The sequence below is a fragment of the Maylandia zebra genome, linkage group LG7, assembly GCF_041146795.1.
Source record: "Maylandia zebra isolate NMK-2024a linkage group LG7, Mzebra_GT3a, whole genome shotgun sequence".
In the NCBI taxonomy this organism is placed as follows: domain Eukaryota; kingdom Metazoa; phylum Chordata; class Actinopteri; order Cichliformes; family Cichlidae; genus Maylandia; species Maylandia zebra.
Genome location: NC_135173.1, coordinates 1,369,753 through 1,393,887, shown reverse-complemented (window position 1 = coordinate 1,393,887; position 24,135 = coordinate 1,369,753). Strand labels below are relative to the sequence as shown.

The following is a 24,135-nucleotide window of genomic DNA, read 5'->3' as shown; positions in this document are numbered from 1 at the left end:
GGTACCCCTGAGCAAGGTACCGTCCCTACACACTGCTCCCCGGGCGCCTGCTTAGTGGGCTGCCCACTGCTTCACTGAGTGAATGGGTCAAATGCAGAGAAAAACAAGTAATTTCCCCATGGGGATCAATAAAGTATCCATTATTATTATTATTATTATTATTATCAGGAAATGATCAGACAGGAGAGGGTTTTCAGGAAACACTGTTAAATGTTCAGTTTCTATGCCATATGTTAAAACAAGATCTAGAGTGTGATTAAAGTGGTGGGTGGGTTCTTTTACATTTTGAGAGAATCCAATTGAGTCTAATAACAGATTAAATGCCATGTTGAGGCTGTCATTTTTAGCATCTACATGGATGTTAAAATCACCCACAATAATTATTTTATCTGAGCTCAGAACTAAATCAGATAAAAACTCTGAGAAATCAGACAGAAACTCTGTGTAAGGCCCAGGTGGACGATAGATGATAACAAGTAAGACTGGTTTCTGAGTTTTACAGCTGGGGTGGACGAGGCTAAGCATCAGGCTTTCAAATGAATTAAAAGTCTGTCTGGGTCTTTGGTTGATTAATAGGCTGGTGTGAAAAATTGCTGCCACACCTCCCCCTCGGCCTGTGCTTCGAGGTTTCTGGTAGTTAGAATGACTCGGGGGTGTTGATTCATTTGACTAACATAATCATCCTGCTGCAACCAGGTTTCTGTAAGGCAGAGTAAATCAATTTGTTGATCAATTATTAAGTCATGTACTAACAGAGACTTGGAGGAGAGAGACCTAATATTTAATAATCCACATTTCACTGTTTTACTCTTTGGTTCAGATGTGGATACTGTATTGTTCTTTCTTTGTAATTGTTTATGTTTAAGTTGTTTGTTGCTGGTTTTTAGTTTGTTTTTTGTCTGTTTGGGAGCTGACACAGTCTCTATGGAGATGGGTTTTTGGGGGGGTAGCAGGAGGAGAGAAGCTGCAGAGAGGCGTGTAAGACTGCAACTCTGCTTCCTGGTCCCAACTCTGGATAGTCATATTTTGGGGGGTTTAATAAATTTGTCCATATTTCTAGAAATGAGAGCTGCTCCATCCAAAGTGGGATGGATGCCGTCTCTCCTAACAAGACCAGGTTTCCTCCAGAAGGTTTGCCAATTATCTATGAAGCCCACATCGTTTCTGGGACACCACTCAGACAGCCAGCAATTTAAGGAGAACATGCGTCTAAACATGTCACTCCTGGTCTGACTGGGGAGGGGACCAGAGAAAACTACAGAGTCCCACATTGTTTTGGCAAATTTACACACCGATTCAATATTGATTTTAGTGACCTCCAATTGTTGTAACCGGGTGTCATTACTGCCGACGTGAATTATGATTTTACTGTATTTACGATTACCCTTAGCCAGCAGTTTTAAATTTCCTTCAATGTCGCCTGCTCTGGCCCCTGGAAGACAATTGACTATGGTTGCCGGTGTCTCTAGCTTCACATGTCTGAGAACAGAATTACCAATTACCAGAGTTTGACCCCCGGCGGGTGTGTCACCGAGTGGGGAAGAACGGTTAGACACAAAAAGCGGTTCACAGGGGAAAGCCAGTTCAAGATAACCTTGGAAAGCAGATCTTTAGTTAACAATGGAGGATAATAAGCTGTCACGATCATTTGAAAAGAAGCTTTTTCTTTGCATATGAATTCGTCAAGGATCGATCTGACAGTTGGGTGGGCCCTCTCCCATTTCAGTCACCGAAACAGCGTCAGCTATTACAACAGGAAGTAAGACCTCAAACGTCTCATGTCTCTTTGGTGTAGGAAGGAAGCCAGAGATGAAAGGCCACTATGTACAGTTCATGGAAAAGATGTCCTGCAATGGTCAACCAGATTCTTCTTACATGGTAAAGAATGCTGGTACTTATCAAGGTTTGGTGTCTGTCATCCGCAGTAGTCATGGCAAATCAAGGGAGTGTTTGACTTCAGCGCTCAGTACAATAATATGTCCCTTTTTCATGTGCTACGCCAGGCTCAGGTCTAAATAACAGCCTGTTCGCTTTGCTTATCTGTTTCAAGTGCGAACCTTTTGCAGTTTAACTGACATTCAGCAAATGTTCCACAGCTTCTTGAATCCCAAAGAAAAACTTTGGTATTATTTCTGTCTTGTGGTTTTGTGACCTCAACCTTGAGTTTCAGATGAAGGTCCATGTGTTTGGTAATGGCCGATCTCCAGTGGCGGCCATCTATGGTTTGAAAAGAACAGATCAAACAGTTCACAAGAGTAAGACAATGGAAGTATGTGTATACCGACAACAATCCAGCTGACCAGCTAGTCTTTTCCTCATGGCTAATCAAGCCAACTCAGCAAAGCACAACCTTTCCTCGAAACATCTCAGAGTTGTCGGGTGGTTAACAAGAGCCCAGCTAACATCAGATGAATCACGCCTGATACTCATTCCTGGTAAACATCATGTTATTAAAGATTATCAGAAATGGTGACTTTTCCCGAGACCTGTGTCAGAGGTCATTCTTCTTGTTTGTGTTTGCTTGTTGTGTTTGTTAGTGTATATATGTTGTTTCTGGATTTGGCATCTTATAGATGCCAGGCCGGGAGTGTACGGATCCCAGTAAAGTAATTTAAACTTCTGCATATAAAACAGATCCACCGTTTTATTCTGGGGCACAGCAGTGTAAAGAGGCATTATTTGATGTTGAGTTTGTACAATCTGTAAGTATGTTTCAGTTGATTTCATGATTCACAGATTGTTATTTTCTTGTAATTTAATTGTCTCATGATTATAGTTAGTGAGGCAGATGGTACTATCCAGTCAGAACTAAGTATGTCACTGTTAAATGGCTTCCAAACCGTGCAGAGTTACTTTACTTGACCATATATTGAATTGGGTGTGCGACTGATGTGAACTTACACTGAAATTGTCTTTTATCTTTATCTATGTTTGCTTACAGTTTAACAAGTATGGTCCAGTAAACTACCTCAAACTTTGCTCTGGTCTCAAGTGTTTTATTGGACACTTGTTGAGCTCACTGTCCGTGTAAACTGTACATCGCATGGTGAGGGCAGCAGCAACGTCTTGACTTTAAACATCTTACAGAATTCTTCAAGATTTTTTTCAAATATTTCAGCATATTTTCTCAAAGGTTTTTCACAGTTTTCTTTCATAAACTACCTCTGAGATATTAGGCCATTCACTTTCTTTACCCCTGTAATACTCCATCATCTGTATCAATCAAACCCAGCACAGTGCTCTTAGACTACCAAAGGTTTCCATTCCAGTACAAAGAAAAAGAACAAATAAGCGGAGAACAAGGCATTGAATAGACACCACTAGCCTCTGAATGCTAAAAGTGGTTGAGCAATGTGTGCTGTTCTTTCAAAGTTGTGACTAACCTTTCACATAGAGCAAAGGGTAAACAGCTGGCTGAGTTACGCATTTATAATCAGGTCAGCCAGCTACTGCTCTCAGTGCAGTCCAACTCATATGACCATGTTTCTTTGAGTTGTGCTGCTATGGATCACAACTGGGTTTTTTCCTCTGTATGTATTATTGTTGGGTCTACCTTACAATGTAAAGCACCTTGAGGCGACTGTTGTTGTGATTTGGTGCTGTATAAATAAAATTGAATTGAATTGAATTCTTTTCCAACTAATGTCTTTACTTTTACATCTTCCACAATGTTTCAACATTTTTTCAACATTTCAGGAAATTTTAAAATATTTCCCACACTTTCACCACATCTGAGAAATTAGGCATTCACTTTGTTTACTCCTGCAATACTCCATCATGTCTACCCATCACACGTAATCACAGCACACAGTGCAGTGCTCTTAGGCTCCCAATGTTCGCCAATCCTTGAAAAAGAAATATGGCAAATTATTGGAGAGGTGGAGAAACCAACGAATGAATAGAAACCAAAAACTTCCTTTGGCTCTATCATATTTATGTGACGTCTTCACTCGCGTTTAATATAAAGAATCAATGTTCATAGGACAAAAGACAGAGGCAGAACAGTTGAGCTATTAGATTGTAGCATGTCAACCAGCTAGCCTCTACAGTGAACTAAGGGCTGTGGTATATTTAAGATGCTTCACACATAAATGACCACCTTAAGACTGAGACATGTTTCGTTAACTGTGGAGTGAAGGATCATAAAGAGAGATCCCCTTATCTTTGTTCTTTCATAACCTCAGCTTCTTGTTGCATATTGTTAGAGAAGACAGGTACTGATGTACAGTAGCCTATATGCACGCTAAAAGTGGTTGAGCAATGTGTGCTGTTCTTTCAAAGTTGTGACTAACCTTTCACATAGAGCAAAGGGTTAACAGCTGGCTGAGTTACGCGTATATAATCAGGTCAGCCAGCTACTGCTCTCAGTGCAGTCCAACTCATATGATCATGTTTCTTTCAGTTGTGCTGCTATGGATCTGCGTTTTCTTTATCATCCTTCAGGTCAAATCCAAGAGGCCAAAGAACTTCCCACCAGGACCCCCAGTCTTTCCCATACTGGGAACCATTTTGCAGCTGAGTTTAGAGAACCCCTTGAAGGACTTTGAGAGGGTAAGAAAAACCTTGCAATGAAATGTGTTTAAATGTCATATTCTTATCCCACTAGTGGATTTATTAATTAATATAAATTAACATCTGTGACTGGTAAATGAAATCATTTGAAATCCAAAAATCTTACACTGAAAGTGAAAATGCCACCATGAAACTAAACTACACTGGAAAAACTAAAGAAATTAAAAAAAAAAACTAATTAGGAAATGGAGACTATAATAACACCTGCGTCTCTAATCGGTCACACACTCATTAACATCTTTTAGAATATGAGTAAAACCCTAAATAATTGTGAAAGTTCATGCTAAACATGCACCTTTATGCAATAAACAACTTACTGGTTACCAGTACAGTTCCTTTTATGTCATGACTGTTAACTTTTGCATACATAAACTTTATATGGTACTTCCCCCGAAACACTTAGCTTAACTAATTTGGTAAATATGTTTAAGTCCTTTAGAAAGAAATGTTGATCTGAATATGTGTAAATGATTTCAGTCACTGTCATGTTACTTGTGGCACAGATCCACAAATGTAAGCATGTCCCACTGTAAATATGTGGGCTTCCTCTGTATCCCTCCATGAAATGTTCAGGATTAGTTCATTTGATGCTTTTTTCTCTCCACAGAATAACTGAAATTACTGGACAGAAATGTTTAACCGTGTTGGAGGGAAATGTCCACCTGAGTATCTGGTTCATAAATTTCAAAAACTGCCATGTCATTTTGTTCCCTCCCAGCTGAGGAAGTCTTATGGAGATGTCTACAGTATTTACATTGGCCAGAAACCAGCTGTAGTCATCAATGGGCTGAAGGCCGTAAAGGAGGCGATGGTGACTAAGGCTGCTGATTTTGCTGGACGACCCCAAGACTTGTTTATTAATGATGTCACCAAAAGGAAAGGTAGAACAGATGTTATCTATCATATGAATTTTATACACCTAATATTTTACAACAAAAAAATTAAAATATAGACACCATCTCATTTAATGTTTTTTCTTTACTGTCACGACTACTTGAAACTATGAATAAACACATATGGATTTATTTACTAAATAAAGAAAGTGTGAAATTTGCTCACTCTTGGCCTTCTCTCCGTGAGCTTCATCAGGTCGTCACCTGAAATGGTTTCCAACAGTCCTGAAGGAGTTCACAGAGATGCTGAGCACTTGTTGGCCCTTTGCCTTCACTCTGCGCTCCATCTCATCCCAAACCATCTCCACTGGGTTCAGGTGCCTGTGGAGGCCAGGCCATCTGACACATCACTGCATCTCTCTCCTTCTTAGTCAAATAGCCCAGACACAGCCTGCAGGTGTGTTTGGGGTCATTGCTCTGTTAAACATAAATGATGGGATGGCATGTTGCTGCAGGATGCTGTGGTAGCCGTGCTGGCTCAGCGTGCCTTCAGTTTTGAATAAATCCCCAAGAGTGTCACCAGCAAAGCCCCCCACACCATCACACCTCCTCCTTCATGCTCCACCTTTGCACCAAATGACTCACGGACCGATACCGGTCCGTGACCCGGGGGTTGGGTACCGCTGGTCTAATGTCCAGTCCTTGTGTTTGTCAGACCAAACAAATCTCTTCCGCTTGTTGCTTTTCCTCAGTCGTGGTTTCTCAGCAGCTATTTGACCATAAAGGCCTGATTCCCACAGTCTGCTCTGAACATGTAGAGATGTGTCTGCTACTGGAGCTCTGTGCGGCATCTATCGGGGCTCTAATCTGAGCTGCTGTTAATGATTTCTGAGGCTGGTGACTCGGATGAACGTATCCTCAGCAGCAGATGTGACTCTTGGTCTTCCTTTCCTGGGCGTCCTCATGTCAGACAGTTTGATCGTAGTCTTGATGGTTTTGGGGGACACATTCAGAGTTTTAGTGTTTCCTGGACTGACTGACCTTCAGTTCTTAAAGTAATGATGGGCTGTTGTTTCTCTTTACTTAGCTGATTGGGTCTTGTCATAATATGAATCCTAACAGTTGTCAAATAGGGCTGTCAGCTGTGCACAACACACCTGATGGTCCCAACCCCATTAACAAGGCAACAAATTCCACAAATGATCGCTGACAGGCACACCTGTGGAGTGAAACCATCTCAGGTGACGACATCATGAAGCTCGTTGAGAGAAGGCCGAGTGTTTGCAGCGCTGTCAACAAAGCAAAGGGCGGCTGCTTACAGGAATCTAAAATATAAGACACATTTAGAGTTATTTATCAGCTTTTCCTTTGCTACATAATTCCATAAGTCTTGCTTCATATATTTGATGTCTTCAGTATTTATATAAAATGTAGGAAGTAGTAAATATAAACAAAAATTATTAAATGAGAAGGCGTGTCCAAACTTGGTAGTGTACCAGACCAGACTGGTAGTATATTTGATACTGATCTTGGAGGTTTTAGTGTGTTATTATTTAGTGCATACATAGGGGAAAACACGAAAACACGAATCGTTTTGGAAAGAAAACAGACATGGGTTAAACTGCTCTTTAATATGTCTTTGTCCTATACTTCATCTTATCACAGAAAACAACACAAATACATGAATGCAAATTAAAAACACAACAAGCTACGTTATTATTGATAACCTTCATCTATCATGTAAAAAGCAATAAGTTATAAATTGAATCTAAATTCTAAGATGAGTCTAAGCTGAGCTAAGTTTTCAAACCACATTGGTTCATCTTGTTTGTTATTTCTAATTAATGAGATGTTTTTTGTTGTACCGTATTTTTTGGACTAAAAGGCGCACTCAAAATCCTTTTCTCAAAAGTGTGCCTTATATATGAATTCTGGTTGTGCTTACTGACCTCGAACTGATTTTATGTGGTACACTCAAAAATCTGTCAACAAATGTTTTAGTACGACTTTGGTAAGCTATGAAGCCGCACCGCTTGATGGACTGTGGGAGCATTACGGCTACCGTAGTGATCGCAAGGCTCCTGCAAACACAATCGCATGGCAGGATGCTGTAAACGGACCAAACTTCAGTCAGGAGAACAACTGAGATAATCCATCCACAATATGAGGTTAGTCATTAATATACTGCAACAACATGGGAATAGAGCAGCGGCCAGAGAATTCATCATTGATGAATCAATGGTACAGAAGTGGAGGAAACAAGAAGAATGAGTTGAGTAAAGTTTGACTTATCTGTTTTGTTACGCTTAATGCGCCTTATGGTCCAAAAAATATGGTACTAGCCTGTAGGTTCAGCAAGAGTCTAGCATTCCCAGAGCAGCTTCTATCAATGGACCTGTTATTCTCATTTCAAGATCCTTGTAGTTATCCTGGAACTGGACTCGACTAGCTTTGCATCATTCACAGTTTAAATAATAATTGAATTTTAGCATGCATGCTAGAGATGTTAACAGTCCTTTCTGACTGCAGTGAAACTCCAGTGAGATGCTGGTGTATCGAGCTGTATTGAACTGGACATAAATAAAAGATGAAATGAGCCAGAAAGTCGAGATTCTCTGAGAAAGAACAAAATGCCACCATTGATTATCCAAACGTTCTTCCCTTCTTTGTCGCTATTACTGTCGTAGGTGTCGTTTTGGTAGATTATGGCTCTAGTTGGAGGGAACATCGTCGCTTTGCTCTGATGACTTTGAGGAACTTTGGTCTGGGGAAGCACTCAATGGAGGACCGGGTTCATGAAGAGATAAAGTACCTCGTTAGTACGCTGAAAGAGAGCGTTGGTAAGTGTCCACATAACTGAATTTTGTGCTGTGCCATTATTTCTGTAATGTTTTGTGTTACATTACCAGGTAAAACCATGAGTCCTGGAGTTATGTTTCACAATGCTGCCTCCAACATCATCTGCCAGGTTCTGTTTGCGAGACGCTTTGAGTATGATGATGCGCTAATCAAACAGATTGTTCAGTGCTTCACTGAGAACTCCAAGCTAGCCGTTGGACCGTGGGCTATGGTGAGGACGTTTTTATGAAGTAATAAAGCTCAATTAAGTATATAATTTATATTGAGCTCTTAAACCCACAATTCTACCAGTAACAAAACTAATATACAGATGTTTTACATATACAGCTGTATATTTACCAATCTGGACTGGCCTCTTCTGCTCCCAATTAAACAAAACTCACTTATCGTTCTTTCCAGCTCTATGATTCGTTCCCTATAATTCGTAACCTGCCATTGCCGTTTCAAAAGGCCTTTGAGAATTTTGAGGTAATATTAACAAAAACTTTATCAGTAGGAAGAATATGTTTTTGTTTCTTTGTGAATGACAGCTTTTGCTTTTTAGACTTATGGGACTATTGCAATTGGTTTTATCAATGAGCACAAGAAGACCAGAGTCCCTGGAGAGCCACGAGACTTTATTGACTGCTATCTGGATGAACTTGAGAAGGTGTGTGAGTGTGAAAAGAATCAAATCTAACCAGTGTAATCTTTTGAATTCGTGGAATCCTGGCTTTTCCACTGTGGAATTTTGACCCAATACAGGAACGTCTATAATTGGTTCTGTTTAAAAAAGTCTAAGTCTATGAATATTACCTTGTAGGAAAACAGCTTAGATAATGGAATTGTGAAGAAGACTCGCCCAGCTCTGACTGCTTTTCAGTCATCCATATGTTGAGCTTGCTCATTCTGGCCTAAGGTGTGCATGCAAGGATGGCCCTCCATTTGAGCCCAAATCCCCTCAGTCACAGCCATGATCAGCAGCTCTCCTCTAAATCTGTGCACTTGGTTACATACCAAAGTTAGAATTAGTGATAATTACTGTAATCATAATCCTGTTTTTGCCTATTACAGTATACTCAGAATAGCTTTTTTCAAATTATACATGTTAACATCAGAGTGTCTCTTTAGTGTCTCGCTTATTCCCCACTCCCATCCACACAGCCTCCAAGGTCATCTTTAACATGAACAAGCCACTCCACACAGAATCTCAGTGAGAGGACTGTTATTATTTCCTTACTCAGATCATATTTTATGATTCGTCGTATTGGTTAAACTCATACTTGATTGTATTCGGGCTAGTATTAAACATAATTACCTGTCAGCAAAATTAGATACACATTATGAAGGCTGGAGACACATTTCTTATCTTACACACACACACACACACACAACACACACACACACACACACACACACTAATCTGACAGGGTCGATGCAGAATCATGCCAGCGCACAAATAATCCAGACACGATAATCATTTTCATTTCCCGACGGCATTCCTAATTCAACATATTAATTAGACTTATACTTTGATTATATATTTGATTAAGAATTACAATTACAATTAGCAAACTCACGTACAGAAACATGACGTTTGAGCCCTCTGTGTCACTTTTACAGTTTTTTCTGAATGCTTAAACCCTAACTGTGATTCCTGTAGCACAATCTCTAAAACTATTCAGACTTATAGCAAAACCACTCACTGAGTTTGCAAAACTAAAAGCACAAAAACTGCTTTGCACTCAGTTTGCAATTTTGTAACACACGCTTTGCAAAACTGTAGGCACAATTCACTGCACAACACTCAATTACCAAATTTCCAACACACTCCTAGCAAAAGTATACACATGTATGGCTATCATTAACACTAATTTGCCAACTGTCTGGCACACTTTCACATGTGAAAACTTTTCTAGATAATTAGTTCACTTTGCAATCAGCCCAAGCACTATAATACAGGTAAGCTGTGTGTGCGGAGTACAATGGAGGGAGCAGGAAGAGTGAGAAGTAGAGGAGGCCGAGGACGTGGAGGGGAAGAAGTAGGATGAAGAGGACGACAAGGACAAGGAGGAGCAAGAGGAAGACGAGGAGGGGGGAGAGGAAGATGAGGAGGGGGGAGAGGAAGGGTAGGAAGAGTAAGAAATAGAATTGCTGATGACATCAGAGCTACAATAGTGGACCATGTCATCAACCGTGGAATGACCCTGAGGGTAGCTGGCCAACGGGTCCAGCCTAACTCGAGCCGCTACACTGTAGCAAGCACCATAAGGACATCTTGAAATGAGAATCGGTGAGTACAGTCACTTCGCACAAAGATTTGTAGCTCTGCCATATGCCAATGAGAAACACACCAATACCATTGATGTAAAAATACTGAAATTGTTACTTTACAGAATTGCTAGATGACCAGATGCTGGGGGCAGAGGAAGCATGTTCACTGCAGACCAAGTAACCCATATAGTCATTATGGCGATTGCAAATAATCCTATACTTGGAAATAAACACTTGTGTTTGTTTTGATGTGTTTGAATAAACACCAGTACTTGAAGTTTGGATCCCTCTATGCTTATGGATCTATGACAGAAGTATGAGCTCAAACTGACATAGCCTACCTTGTGCACAGAGAAAGCAAAAGCCAGATGTGTTTTGTATTCATACCATCAGTGTGCAGTTGGCGCATTGTGTGCTTAGTAGATGATGGCTTGTGTGTACTGTTTGATACGGAAACACCATTTTTACGAAGGTGTGATGAGTTAATCTAGCTGTGTTTGCTTTTGCAAGAGAACTACAATGTTTTGATGATTGGGTGACAGGTTTTCTTATTTGTGTGAAGAGTTTTGCAAAATTAGCCAATAGTTACAAAAAAAGGGCTTAAGCAATCAGAAAAAACTGTAACATAAAAAGCTGGATTTAGTCTGTTTACTGTCTCTCAGATATACTGAAAGGTACGCTTCTCAACACCAAAGAGAGATATCCATAAAGTTTTAATTCACACATTTAAAAAATGCATTTCCTTATTACAACTGAAAAAGACATTTGTCTTACAATAATCATTCTCCTCTTTTTAGAGAGGCAATGACGGTTCTTCATTTTCAGAAGAACAGCTCATTATGTACTCTTTAGATCTTCATGGTGCTGGGACTGACACCACCTCCAACACACTCCTTACTACTTTCCTTTACCTTATGACCTTCCCACACATACAAGGTAAATCTGCACATGTAAATAAGACATAATATGTTTTTTTGATATTTGTATCTGCTACAGGCTCTGTATCTTCAGTTTGTCACATTCACGTGCACTTTAAGCTTCACATAGTAGAATCTAATTTGAAGGGGTCAAAAAGTGCCCTGCGCATCACATATCATCACATCTTGTAAAGGTATGAGTCCTACTGAAGTCAGCTGAAATAATTTCCATTAGATCAACTGTGGATTTTGTATTTAATGACTGGTATTGTTTGACAAGATGAAGTGAATTAATACAGAAGGTTTCATATGTTTTCCCCACTGCACGCATATAAAATAACTTCAATCTCAACACGACATGCTCCTTTACTGACAACATCAAACCAGTTCCTTTTTCAAGAATGTAGTTGCAACAATGCGTTGGCTGGAAACAACTCTCCTAGTGTGATAGTCTCAACATGTTATATAAGCCGTCATGTGAATTGTGTTATTTTATTTTGTCTGCACAGACAGATGTCAGCAAGAGATAGACCAAGTACTGGAAGGGAAGTATCGGGCCAGTTTTGAAGACAGGAACGAGATGCCTTACACCCAGGTGCTGTACATCAGGCAGTTCTACTTATAAATGTCCCTCGGTTTACGTCTTGATGCGTGCTCAATCATCTAGCATTTTCAGTTGAACTACGTCCAGATGAACAGAATCAACCTTTGGAGGTCCCTCTGTTTAGCAGGTGTTGTTCAATGGTGTGTTTAATTCAAAAGCCGACACAACTGCTGGCAGCTGTAAAAATTCAAGGGACCTTATGGAAGAGTGAGGTATAATCCATTCAATTACAAAAAGGCTAAGAAATAAACAATATTAATATAAAAGGGACACAAAAAATGCTTAGGGTCCACAATAATAAGAACAGATGAAGAACAGGAGGTGGAAACTCCAATAGACAGAAGTCCTTTATTGGGGTGATATGGTACTATGAGGTCTTTAACATAAGACCTTTTATGTGAGTGGAAGGATTTTAAATACGAATTCTGGATTTAACAGGGAGCCAATGAAGAGAAGTCAATATGGGGTACATATGCTATGCTTTCTAGTCCCTGTCAGTACTCTAGCTGCAGTATTTTGGATTAACTGGTTATTAGGGAGTTTTCAGGACAGCCCGATGATAAAGAATTAAAATTATTAACCCAGAAGTAATAAATGCATGAACTAGTTTTTCAGTGTCATGCTTAAATGGGATGTTGCTAATTTTAGAGCAGTTTAGCTAATTGGTGTGTGCCATCTGGCTTCATGGACAGATAAGGTTGGGTATCATCTGCATAGCAATAACAATGTATGCTGTGCCTTTGACTGATACTGCCTAAGGGTAGCGTGTATAATATAAACAGATCTGGTCCCAGCACAAAATCCTTTGAAACTGCATAATTAACCTTTATTGCATATGATTCAATCCACTGCAGCACAGTAGCTTTAATACCTACAGCACGTTCAGCTCTCAGTAATAATACATTATGGTCAAACCTTTTGACCACTATACTGAGATCTAGCAGGACAACCACTGTCAGAGGCCATAAGAAGATCATTTGTAACCTTCACTAAAGCTGTTTCTATGCGCTTTACACAACTTGTGCATTCGCACAAGCACATTTTCTTAGTGCTTTCTAACTAACATTCACACTCAAATTCATACTTCGATGGATGCATCGGAGAGCAATTTGGGGTTAGTATCTTGCCCAAGGATATTTGGCATGCAGACTAGGAGAAGCGAGGAATCGAACCACTAACCTTACGATCAGTAGATGACCTGCTCTACCGCCTGAGCTACAGCCAACTGAGGAAACAGCTGGCTGAGGAAAACACTTCTGTGTTTGAAGAGGCTCTGGGTTGTACCCAACAGCGCGTGTAATGTAATACTCCTGCCACTGCTCAGGGAACATGAACTAACAGGAGTAAGTGTGTACTGCCCCAAAACATTTATTACTACTAATAAGTAGTTGCACCACAACTGTGGCTCAGGTGGTAGAGCAGATCAGCTACTGATCGGAAGGTTGGTGGTTCAATCCCAGGCTGCTCCTGTCTGCGTGCCAAATATCCTTGGGCAAGATACTAACCCCGAGTTGCCCTCCGATGCGTTCATCTGTGTATGAATGTAGTTTAGGTTGCACTTGAGTTTAGAAGTGCTTTTATGAGTGGGTGAATGAGGCATGTTGTATAGAGCGCTTTGAGTAGAAAAGCGCTATATAAGAATCAGTCCATTTACCACAAGGCATGTGATAATACAGGGGAGACTGCCTGACTGCTCACTGAGGCTACATTACTTATCTCACCACTACAGCATTCTGCCAGTTGCTTGGGAGACGAGCCCTCCACTCCAATAATGTCTAAAACTGGCTAAAAGCTTTTTAAAGTTTTTTTTGTATAAAAGTGAAAAAGGAGCAGAAAGTCTTGCTCACAGAAGTTTGAAACTCTACGTTTTGCCATTCCATCACTTCCTGATGATGCTGATGATAATCAAAAACCTGACAGTGTGTAATCATCTCAGATGACCGACCTGATCTATTCGTATGTATTTTTTGTCTGAGCACCTGAAGTCTTCCCAGAGTCGATTAAGCACAGACAATCTCTTCTGTTGGTCCAGGCTGTGATTCATGAAGTGCAGAGAGTTGCCAACACTGTTCCTCTCAGTGTCTTCCACCGCACAACTACAGACACAGAGCTCATGGGATATTCCATTCCCAAGGTAAGGTACAGCTCTTTAAATATGTTTGAACAACTGAGGCAATAAAGAGCATCCGTGGTGGACATTTTTTCTTTGTATTCATTTTCCCCTCAGGGAACAATGATCATTGAGAATCTGACCTCAGTGCTCAACGAGGAGGGACAGTGGAAATTCCCTCATGAATTCAACCCTGAAAACTTCCTTGATGACAAAGGAGAGTTTGTTAAACCAGAGGCCTTCATGCCTTTCTCTGCAGGTACATGAGCACACTGACGGGGACAGACAGGGCCAGTTAAAACAGTTTTTGTTTTGATAATTTTGCAGTCTTTTTCAATGCCTCAGGTCCTCGGATGTGTCTCGGAGAGGGTCTGGCTCGCATGGAGCTCTTTCTCATTATGGTGACTCTGCTGAGGAAGTTTAAATTCATCTGGCCCGAGGATGCAGGAGAACCAGACTTCACTCCAGTCTTTGGGATCACAATGACTCCCAAACCTTACTGCATGAAGGTCCAACTAAGAAGGCCACAGTGAGGCAGTGTGAATACAAAGAAGCAGATGGAAATAGAATGCCAGTTAGTTTAGAAAGGTCATTTTAAAATAGGAAATACACTGACTCATCCTGCTGGGAATGAGCTGGGATGAGACAGCATTTATGTAATGGTTCTCAAATGGTAGGAAACAGCAAAGGGAAAAAATTAGAAAAGCAAAGCTGAATGAGTCTGATTTATGTAGGAAAAAGACAATAAACAAGATGCTCACACACTCATGTTGATTGTGATTTTATTAAAATCCATCTTTTATTAATTATGTGATTTTTTTATATGAGGTTGTGGAGGTAAGCATCAACGACACAGAGCTCTCAGTTCTCACTCCTTCTTTATTCGTCTCCAACATCAACTGCGCATATCGCGCCACAAAACACAGGAACACACTTCCTCTACACTGGGTGTGAGTGGAGCCCTCTAGTGATCCACCACACATGCCCCCCCCCGAACACCCAGCAGAACTAGTCCAGGACCCGGGTGTAGCACTTACGTGGAGTTAAATAAAGTACCAATGGATAATTACCAAGGTAATAAGTAATTTGGGCTAGTATCAGAAGACTGAGAACGACTCTTAGAGCTCTGGTACACGAATGGCAGAGAAACCAGACAAACACAGTTGTGTGGCTTTTAAAAATACTTTAGTGATGTTAAGCCTTGTAAAATAAATTTGTAAACAACACAGTATTACAACAGGTTTTAACAGAATGTCAAGTATAAAAATTTCCCCCAAAGTAGCAAAAAAATAGAATTAAATAAAATTGTGCACAAGTAAAAGAATTAGTCTTTTTTTTAAGTCCAAATGGTACCGGTGGGGCCCATGAAAAACAGGTGTATTCCAATAGAATTCGTCCGACAAAGAGTGTGTGTGTGATTGTCTGTCCTACCGTACTACTTGTACAGTAGAGGATTGTAGTCCATCAATGTGCAAATGAGTGTGCGTGTATATGTATATCGCCTCTTAGGATCTTGGGTTGGCTCGCCATCCAGTGAACACTGGAACACTCTGGGTTCTGGAATCGCTGACCTGGTCTTTGGATTCGTCCCATATAAAAACCTGACCTATAAACAATGGCCAAATATATGTCACGTTTCCTTTAAGGATAACTCTCACAAATTAAACTAAAGTAGTGTCACAGTGCAGTAACTACTATTCAGATCAGCTATCATCAATTCAATCATCATCAGTTCAGTCATGTTGTACAACATTAAAATATCAAGTTTCAAAGGTCAAAGTATCAATATCCAAAATTTCACAGTATCAAGGTTCAATTATTTGTAACCTGCAGTAACATTAAAGATTATCTACAAGGTTTTAAACATTCAGGAATTATAGTCACCATATAATTCACTTTCATTGTAAACATTAATTACATCGATCAAAATAAACTCACTGTACATATATATCTAATCACAAATAAATAAGTATATTACCCCTTTTAAGAAATGGAATAATATGCAAATGCTTATCAGAAATTGAACAAAGTGCAAATAATCAATTTCAATAACACGTAAACACAAGGACTCAGTCCACAAATAGGAGTATTAAAATAGACGTGCTTAATCCCGCTTGTACCATAGGCCTACTAGTACAAGTGGAAATACACTAAAAATTACCTCCAAGTGTTCAATACTGAGTATTGTAAAACAACTGATTGACATCAAAATTTAAACAGGAAGCAGGATAAAGTCTGATTACAATTATCTCTCATAAAGTTATTTTTAGCTGCTTTAACCATTTACAGCTTTTCACATGTTAATGACTTAGTTAACGATCTAACTAGCATAACAACAGCGTTTCAGAGACATGCAACAACTGTACCCACACTCCGCACATCACGTGTCTGATTAGCCACATTTAGCTTACCGCCGTCGAGTGGATGCTCAGCATTTACATGGAGCCACAGCTCAGTAAACCCTCCGGTTTCGCTCTGCCCTTGACAACAACAAGTGCAAATACATAATTTGTGAAAAATATCAGTTTAGATGGTATTTCTTTTAACTCGTTAGAGGTTAATTTCTCCAGCTTACCGATAACAAAAGTTTTAGTCCGTCTGCTCTGTTCGGCTGTAGAAGCAAGAGACTGAAAACTTGGGAGCTGGTACTAAGGAGGGACAAGAGCTGCCTAGAGCTTCACCGATTGGCTGACATGTGAGGAGTGGAGTAAAACAATAGGCTCTCATCAGAGCTCATCAACCCTCTGAGAAACTTAACCCTTGTTTGACCAGAGCATATCATATATAATCTGCATCCCTTCTATGTGTTGCAGGAATTGCTGTCTTGTGTGTGACTGGGTGCAGTAAGGAGTGTATGTAATGTGTGTGTGAGCATGCGCGTGAAGAAAAACGCGGGGAGCGAAAGAGGAAAAAGAGAGTGAGAGAGTGTGTCATGGGTAGAGGGCGACCGGGAGCAGCGTTCTAACGGGCTACAGGCTATGCAGTGTGTTTCCAAAGTGTGCAGTACTGTTATTAAAGCCTCATCTCTTCAGTACTCTCCGGTGCCTCGGCTGATTTCTGTCTGCCTCACTACTCCACAAAAGTGAAGGGAGTTAACCCCGAAGGAGGACAAACTTCGGCCCTGGAGGAAGCATCTCCCCTCGTGTCTCCCGACCACGGTCAGGGGACTGACGGCGAGGAATGGTTAACACTGGCGACCCAGATGGGACCCTCTCACGTTGTTAAAGAAGTGGTGAGCACAGAGAAAAACCGACAGGCTAAAGCGGCTAACGATAAAGCCGAGTGACTGTAATTACAAGTGTATTAGCCCGCAGCTAAGCTAACTCGCGATGGCCGCTGCTCGCCATTCTCGTGAAAAGTACGGACTTGAGACCAATTACTCCAACCCGTTCATATCGCTGACCAGTGTCTCCGAGGGTGCCGCGAGCATTAGGGAAGCTAACAGAGACAGAGCTGTGACTAAATGTGAACATATGAACCCATTCCTGTGTGCCGAAAGTTGTGCTAACACACACGCTAATGGAGAGTGTGTATTCGCGCCGCCCGATGGTCCTGCCCGGCCGCAGTTTTCCCGCACGAATCCCTTCGTTGATGCTGAATGCCGCAGCTACGGCCGTGAGAGAAACACAGGCAGCAGCATGAACTATTATCCAGCTCCTACTCCCCAAATGAAAATCCACTATCCAGACTCAAACCCATTTTCCTCCGCTCACATGGACAGTTTTGTACACAGCACACCGGCTCAGTTTAACGCAATGTTAAATACACCCATGCAATGTATGCCTTCCAGTAGCCTTAATGAAGCCATTAGCTATGGGGAAATCACTGCACAGCATAAACCCCGCTCGAAACCAGGCAAGACCCGCTGTGTGCCCCGTCAGCCCCCATCTGACAGTGAAGAGGACGGTGACACTAGAGAGAGAGTCCCCACCCTACGTCCGGGCCAATATGACGGCACCACACCGTGGAAGGAATTTCTGCACAGGTTTGAGAGCTGCGCTGAAGCCAACTATTGGTCAGAAAAAACAATGACAACTCAGCTTAAATTCTGCCTAGTTGGAGCAGCAGGGGCCATTATCCACAGAAATCCCCGCTCATCCAAATGGGATTACCGCCGCCTGGTGGACGAACTGGAAACTGCATATGGCGCTTCTTCTGACCATGCAGCTGCTGTTGCTGTAGAACTGAGGCAGCGAGTGCGTAAACCTGGTGAGGCCCTGCATGTTTTCAGAGATGACATTTATGGGAAAGTGGCTGTTGCATATGGTAATAGAGCAGAGATTGAACAAGACTCTATAGCTGTTGAAGTTTTCACCAATGGGCTGGGTGATGCAGAAATAGTACAGAAGTTGCTAGAGAGGCACCCAGCCACACTTGCCTGCGCATACGAAATAGCCCACCGACACGAAACCACTAAAAGGGCTGCATCTTATGTAACCAGTGCCATGCAGCAAGGAGCCCGTAACGCAGCTGAACGCCGGCCCCGAGCTGCCGTCGTCAGAGAAAAAGACAGAGATGAGACTGTTGCTGAGCATGCACCTGCAGCTAGCCCCTCACCGAATCGTTTTGTCCCACACAGACCCTCGACAACACCGAACAATCACAGAAATTTTAAAAGGAGTGGGGTTCGCTGCCATAACTGTCAAGGTTGGGGCCATGTCCAAAAGCAGTGCCCTTCTCCTCACAAAACCACCAAGGCCTTAACATTGAACAGTAGCCCTTGGGACAGCCCAAAACCCACTGTGCTCCACCTTAAGTGCCAAAGCCAAGAAATGAGTATCCCCATGCGCCTCTACGAAGTGGAGGTATGTGCTGTTTTGGACAGTGGAGCCCGGAGGAGCGTGCTGCCGCTGCCCTACTACAACTCCATCCACCCAGACGTGAGACCACCACTACAGCCCTCAGTTGTTGAGACCTTGCTTGGTGTGGGACCTGGGGACGTGCCGGTGCTAGGTGAAGCCCAGATACCTGTCAATATCAACAATCGACAGGTGGATGTTGATTTCTTGGTGGCAGATATAGCAGGAAATGAGGTGCTGCTTGGGCATCCCTTCCTCACTCAAGCTGAAGCACGTCTTGATTTTGGCAAACGCCGCATCATCCTTTTCGGTGAAGAGGTGCTCTACTACCAAACCGAAGCCAGTACAAAGTCACACGCAGTGAGAATAGCTAGAACTGTGGTGGTGGAACCGGGGCAAGAGTATATGGTGAAAGGCAACGTGCATCCTGGTGCAGCAGCTCGAGGTGACATGATGCTTAGTCCCACCAAAGGTTTTGTTGAGAAGCACAAAGTACTTATCGCCAGAGTCCTAGTCAACGCACAGCCTTCTAAAGCTGTCCCACTTCGCCTTTTTAACCTTGGCAATAAAGCAGTAACAATTAAGGCGGGATCCATTGCCGGGCTCCTCCAGCCAGCTGAGGCCGTGGAACCCTCCATGGTCTCCCCAGCTGCAGACTCTCTGACCAGCCCTCCTGTGGTTCCTCTGCACCTGCAGGAGCTCTATGCCCAGAGCTCCACAGACCTCAATGACTATGAACAGCTCCAACTGAAACGCTTGCTTTGCACTTATGGACATGTGTTTTCTACAGGGCCTGCTGACCTGGGCCGAACCAGCCTTGTGCAGCATGACATCATAACCCATCCTGGTGCCCCAGTCAAACAAAATCCACGAAGAATGGCAGGGGAAAAGCAGCAAAATGCTGATCAGCAGATCTACGACAGTCTACAGAGCGGTCTCGCCCAACGCAGCTGCAGCAGCTGGGCCTCGCCCATCGTTATGGTGCGTAAGAAAGATGGGACATACCGTCTCTGCATTGACTACAGGGCTCTCAACGACCGCACCATAACAGACGCCTACCCGCTGCCCCGCATCCAGGACACGCTGGACACACTCTCAACTGCCAGATGGTTCAGCACATTAGACCTCGCATCTGGCTACTGGCAGGTTGAGCTGACGCCTAGAGCACGCAGGGCCGCCGCTTTCTGCACTAGGACAGGCCTCTTTGAGTGGAACGTCATGCCATTTGGACTATGCAATGCCCCGGCAACGTTCCAGCGGCTGATGGACCGCGTCCTGGCTGGCATGCAGTGGGAGACCTGCCTGGTCTACTTGGACAACATCATCGTGCTGGCTAAGGACGTGTCGGGGATGCTGCAACGGCTTGGCCAGGTATTCTATAGACTTCAACAAGCTAACTTGAAACTGAAACCTGCCAAATGCTGCCTCTTTCGCCGCGAAGTTGCTTATCTTGGCCATGTGGTATCCGAGCATGGTGTGGCTACCGACCCCAGCAAAGTTCAAAAGGTTCAGATGTGGCCCACACCTACGTCCATCCAGGAGGTCAGACGCTTCATCGGCCTGGCCTCATATTACCGCCGGTTTGTGAAAGATTTTGCCTCTATAGCCGAACCCCTGCACAACCTGACCAAGAAGAATGCACATTTTCAGTGGCATGCTGAGCACCAAGCAGCTTTCGACAAGCTGAAGTGTCGACTCACCTCTGCCCCTGTTCTTGGCTATCCACTTGACCATGGAGAAATGACACTAGACACTGATGCCAGCGACACTGGCATCGGCGCGGTGCTGTCACAGATGCAACAGGGCGTGGAACGTGTGCTGGCATATGGCAGTCGTAAGCTATCAAGAACTGAACAAAACTACTGCACCACACGACGTGAACTACTAGCCGTCGTGGATTTCACGTCCCACTTTCGCCAGTATCTCCTTGGACGGCCTTTCAAAGTGCGCACAGACCACAGCAGTCTACGGTGGCTAACAAAAATGAAAGAGCCAGAGGGACAATTAGCTCGATGGCTCGAGAAGCTTGCCGAGTACAACTTTGAGATCATCCACCGTCCAGGTCGAGTGCACACCAATGCTGATAGCCTCTCCAGAAGACCCTGTCGCCAGTCTTGTCCATGCAGAGTGCAGGACCCCCCCAAGCATCTCGGGGGGACCAGTCATCAGGCAGTTCAATGCGAGTTGGACTCTGACACCAGCTCCCTGTTGCTGAGTCCGGTGAGGGTGGAGGGACAACCGGCTACTACAGCGGTGTGTCTAGTGGGGGTAAGTCATAACACCACCACACCAGAAACAAAGACTTTAGACCAAACTGCTCTTACAAAGTCAGACATTTTATGTCAAAACACTTCTATCAACACAGACATCTCAGAACAGACAATTCACACTAGAACAGACATATCACACCAGAACATGTCCACTAATACACATACTGTAAAGCTGACTGAGAAAGTATATGTGGCTAAAACCCTTGATACTGCTTCTCTGTTTCATGGTTGGACCATGGGGGAGCTGAGCCAAGCCCAGGACGCTGATGCAGACATTGCACCCATACGCGCCTGGATGGAGGCCAGCAGTGAGCGCCCCCCATGGACTATTGTTTCACCATGCAGCCCAGCAACTAAGACATACTGGGCTCAATGGAAACGGCTCTACTTCAGAGATGGAGTTCTGGTCCGTCGCTTCTACTGCCTTGACGAGACCCAGTTCTATCCCCAAATCGTACTGCCACGTAAGCTACAACCAGAAGTGATGGGCCAGATGCACGAAGGGCCAGTGGGTGGACATTTTGGTGTCGAGAGGACTGTGGCCAGACTACGAACCCGATTCTATTGGTATCACATGAGGGAAGACGTCGCTCTTTGGTGCCGTACTTGTACCAGCTGTGCATCCAGGGCCCGACCCCAGAAGACACCGCAAGCTCCGATGGGAACTGTCCGGGTAGGAGCCCCAATGGAGCGCGTTGCGCTGGACATTATGGGACCACTGAATGAGACAGAGCGCAGAAACCGATATGTGCTTGTGATACAAGACTACTTTACAAAGTGGACTGAAGCCTTTCCTATCCCAGATGAACGGGCTGCAACCGTTGCCGAGGTCGTTGCGTCTGAGTGGGTGTGCCGCTACGGGATACCTCAAGCACTACACAGTGATCAGGGACGCAATTTTGAATCTGATGTGTTCCAAGGGGTGTGCAGTTTGTTTGGCATAGATAAGACTCATACAACGCCATTCCGACCCCAGTCAGATGGCCAGGTTGAACGTTTCAATGCCACTCTCCAGAAGATCCTGGCCTCCACAGCAGAGCGTTGTCATTGGGACTGGGACCTGATGATCCCGTACGCTGTTATGGCCTACAGGGCGACCAAACACAGTGCTACAGGTTTCACCCCGAACTTCATGATGTTTGGCCGAGAACTGAGTGAGCCAGTGGACCTTGTCGCAGGTCTACCTCCTGATCCAGGCAACCAACCCTCAGTTCCAGAGTATGTGCAGCAAATGCGTGAGCGGCTGGAGCTGGCCCACCTCATCGCCAGGGAAGCCCTGGGTGAGTCAGTCAAGCGCGCAAAAAGGCAATATGACAAGAACTGTTGCCACACACAGTATAAGACTGGAGATCCTGTGTGGTATCTCATCAAAGGAACACGTCACGTCAAGAACAAGGTCAGAAAGTTCCTCCCATCGTATGAAGGACCATTCTTTGTCCTGGGACAATTGGATGACCTAGTTTATCGGATCCAGAAGAACCCAAGGTCTAAAGTGAAAGTTGTCCACCATGACCAGCTAAAGCATTATCGCTGCCGCGAGCCACTGGACAATACCTGGGTCCTTGATCAGGCTCATCAGTGGTCCCCTACAGAGGTCCCACCACCAGCTTTAGAAGATGACCCAGCAGACCGTGATCTGGGTCTGCACAGTCTGTTCTCTACTGCAACTGGCAATGCCCCCAGCTCCTCTCAGCCTTCTGTCTCAGTTGCAGCTGATCCCGCTCTGGTTGTGGTTGTCCCATCGTCCCCTTCCCATGTAGACCATGAGAATGGTGGGGGTGTGGTGGGTGAGCCAGACCACCCGGGCCAGCAGTTTCAGCGACCAACTCGTCGGCGCAGAGCTCCAGACCGGTATGGAGTGTGGATCACTTAACTTGGTTTACCTACCATGGACAGTTCCAAGTAGGACTGAAGATTCGGTTCAAGTTTAAATCGTTTCAGCCTCCTATACTGTTAGCTACAATGGTTTAAAAGAGTTATATATTTTTTTTTCATTGTTCCAGTGTTTACATTTTTTTTAAAAAAGTATCTGAAGGACCTACGGGGTTATCTACATGCACTTATCCATTTGTATTTGTGCCTTCCTAGATGCTAGGATAAGTTGGTTATTCCCGGTCGCCATGTAATAGTTACAATTGTGTAATTTCTTTTCTACTTAACAGCACTTGAAATGCTTTATTTTGCACATGTATGTACACCTTACTTGAGCCAACCTCTTTGTCACTGAAGTGCACTCGTTGATACTATACCTCACCTTATATGCGGTAATGGCTAACACGTTTATCTCCTGTGGGCTCCAAGTGGTAAAGGGGATTGTGTACCAGTTTTATGCATTACAATGCTGGAGTGGAATTATTGTTTAATTGCCATCCAGAGTGGGGGTAGTGTTGCAGGAATTGCTGTCTTGTGTGTGACTGGGTGCAGTAAGGAGTGTATGTAATGTGTGTGTGAGCATGCGCGTGAAGAAAAACGCGGGGAGCGAAAGAGGAAAAAGAGAGTGAGAGAGTGTGTCATGGGTAGAGGGCGACCGGGAGCAGCGTTCTAACGGGCTACAGGCTATGCAGTGTGTTTCCAAAGTGTGCAGTACTGTTATTAAAGCCTCATCTCTTCAGTACTCTCCGGTGCCTCGGCTGATTTCTGTCTGCCTCACTACTCCACAAAAGTGAAGGGAGTTAACCCCGAAGGAGGACAAACTTCGGCCCTGGAGGAAGCATCTCCCCTCGTGTCTCCCGACCACGGTCAGGGGACTGACGGCGAGGAATGGTTAACATATGTTTAAATAATTATTTTGATCTCATTTCACTTTCATTAACCGGGACAGTAAGAACAGAACAATGAACATTAAATGTTTTAATTTTTCTTCTCTTTCTGTTTGAGATGATTTTAGGAACTGGGTTACACGGGGGCTTAAGCAAACG

The 24,135-nt window shown here is 43.4% G+C and overlaps 2 protein-coding genes across 3 annotated transcripts; both read left to right on the top strand.

Moving 5' to 3' along the window:
• Positions 1 to 4,341: 4,341 nt before the first annotated feature.
• Positions 4,342 to 14,916, top strand: LOC101482289 (cytochrome P450 2D3-like). 2 transcript variants are annotated; one of them, XM_014409551.4, is made up of 11 exons: positions 4,342 to 4,551; positions 5,291 to 5,453; positions 8,093 to 8,245; positions 8,315 to 8,475; positions 8,664 to 8,732; positions 8,809 to 8,913; positions 11,315 to 11,453; positions 11,944 to 12,029; positions 14,071 to 14,172; positions 14,266 to 14,407; positions 14,494 to 14,916. In XM_014409551.4, exons 1-11 carry the CDS (start codon positions 4,384 to 4,386, stop codon positions 14,679 to 14,681), a joined length of 1,476 nt encoding a protein of 491 aa, XP_014265037.3. In that variant the 5' UTR covers positions 4,342 to 4,383; the 3' UTR covers positions 14,682 to 14,916. The 2 variants fall into 2 exon arrangements, with proteins under 2 accessions (XP_014265037.3, XP_076741640.1); XM_076885525.1 differs by having other exon boundaries at positions 4,423 to 4,551; positions 5,180 to 5,453.
• A 1,386-nt stretch (positions 14,917 to 16,302) lies between these two features.
• On the top strand, positions 16,303 to 24,100 carry LOC112432575 (uncharacterized). Its single transcript, XM_024801090.2, has one exon. It carries the CDS (start codon positions 17,478 to 17,480, stop codon positions 23,088 to 23,090), a length of 5,613 nt encoding a protein of 1,870 aa, XP_024656858.2. The 5' UTR covers positions 16,303 to 17,477; the 3' UTR covers positions 23,091 to 24,100.
• The last annotated feature ends 35 nt before the right edge of the window (positions 24,101 to 24,135 follow it).

Bases quoted from the DNA above. Each gene is read 5' to 3' on its own strand.
- LOC101482289 (XM_014409551.4), top strand. From the start codon at position 4,384: ATGATCATGTTTCTTTCAGTTGTGCTGCTATGGATCTGCGTTTTCTTT. The intron at 4,552-5,290 runs GTAAGAAAAACC...GTTCCCTCCCAG, and splicing joins CCTTGAAGGACTTTGAGAGG to CTGAGGAAGTCTTATGGAGA. The intron at 8,246-8,314 runs GTAAGTGTCCAC...TTACATTACCAG, and splicing joins TACGCTGAAAGAGAGCGTTG to GTAAAACCATGAGTCCTGGA.
- LOC112432575 (XM_024801090.2), top strand. From the start codon at position 17,478: ATGGCCGCTGCTCGCCATTCTCGTGAAAAGTACGGACTTGAGACCAAT.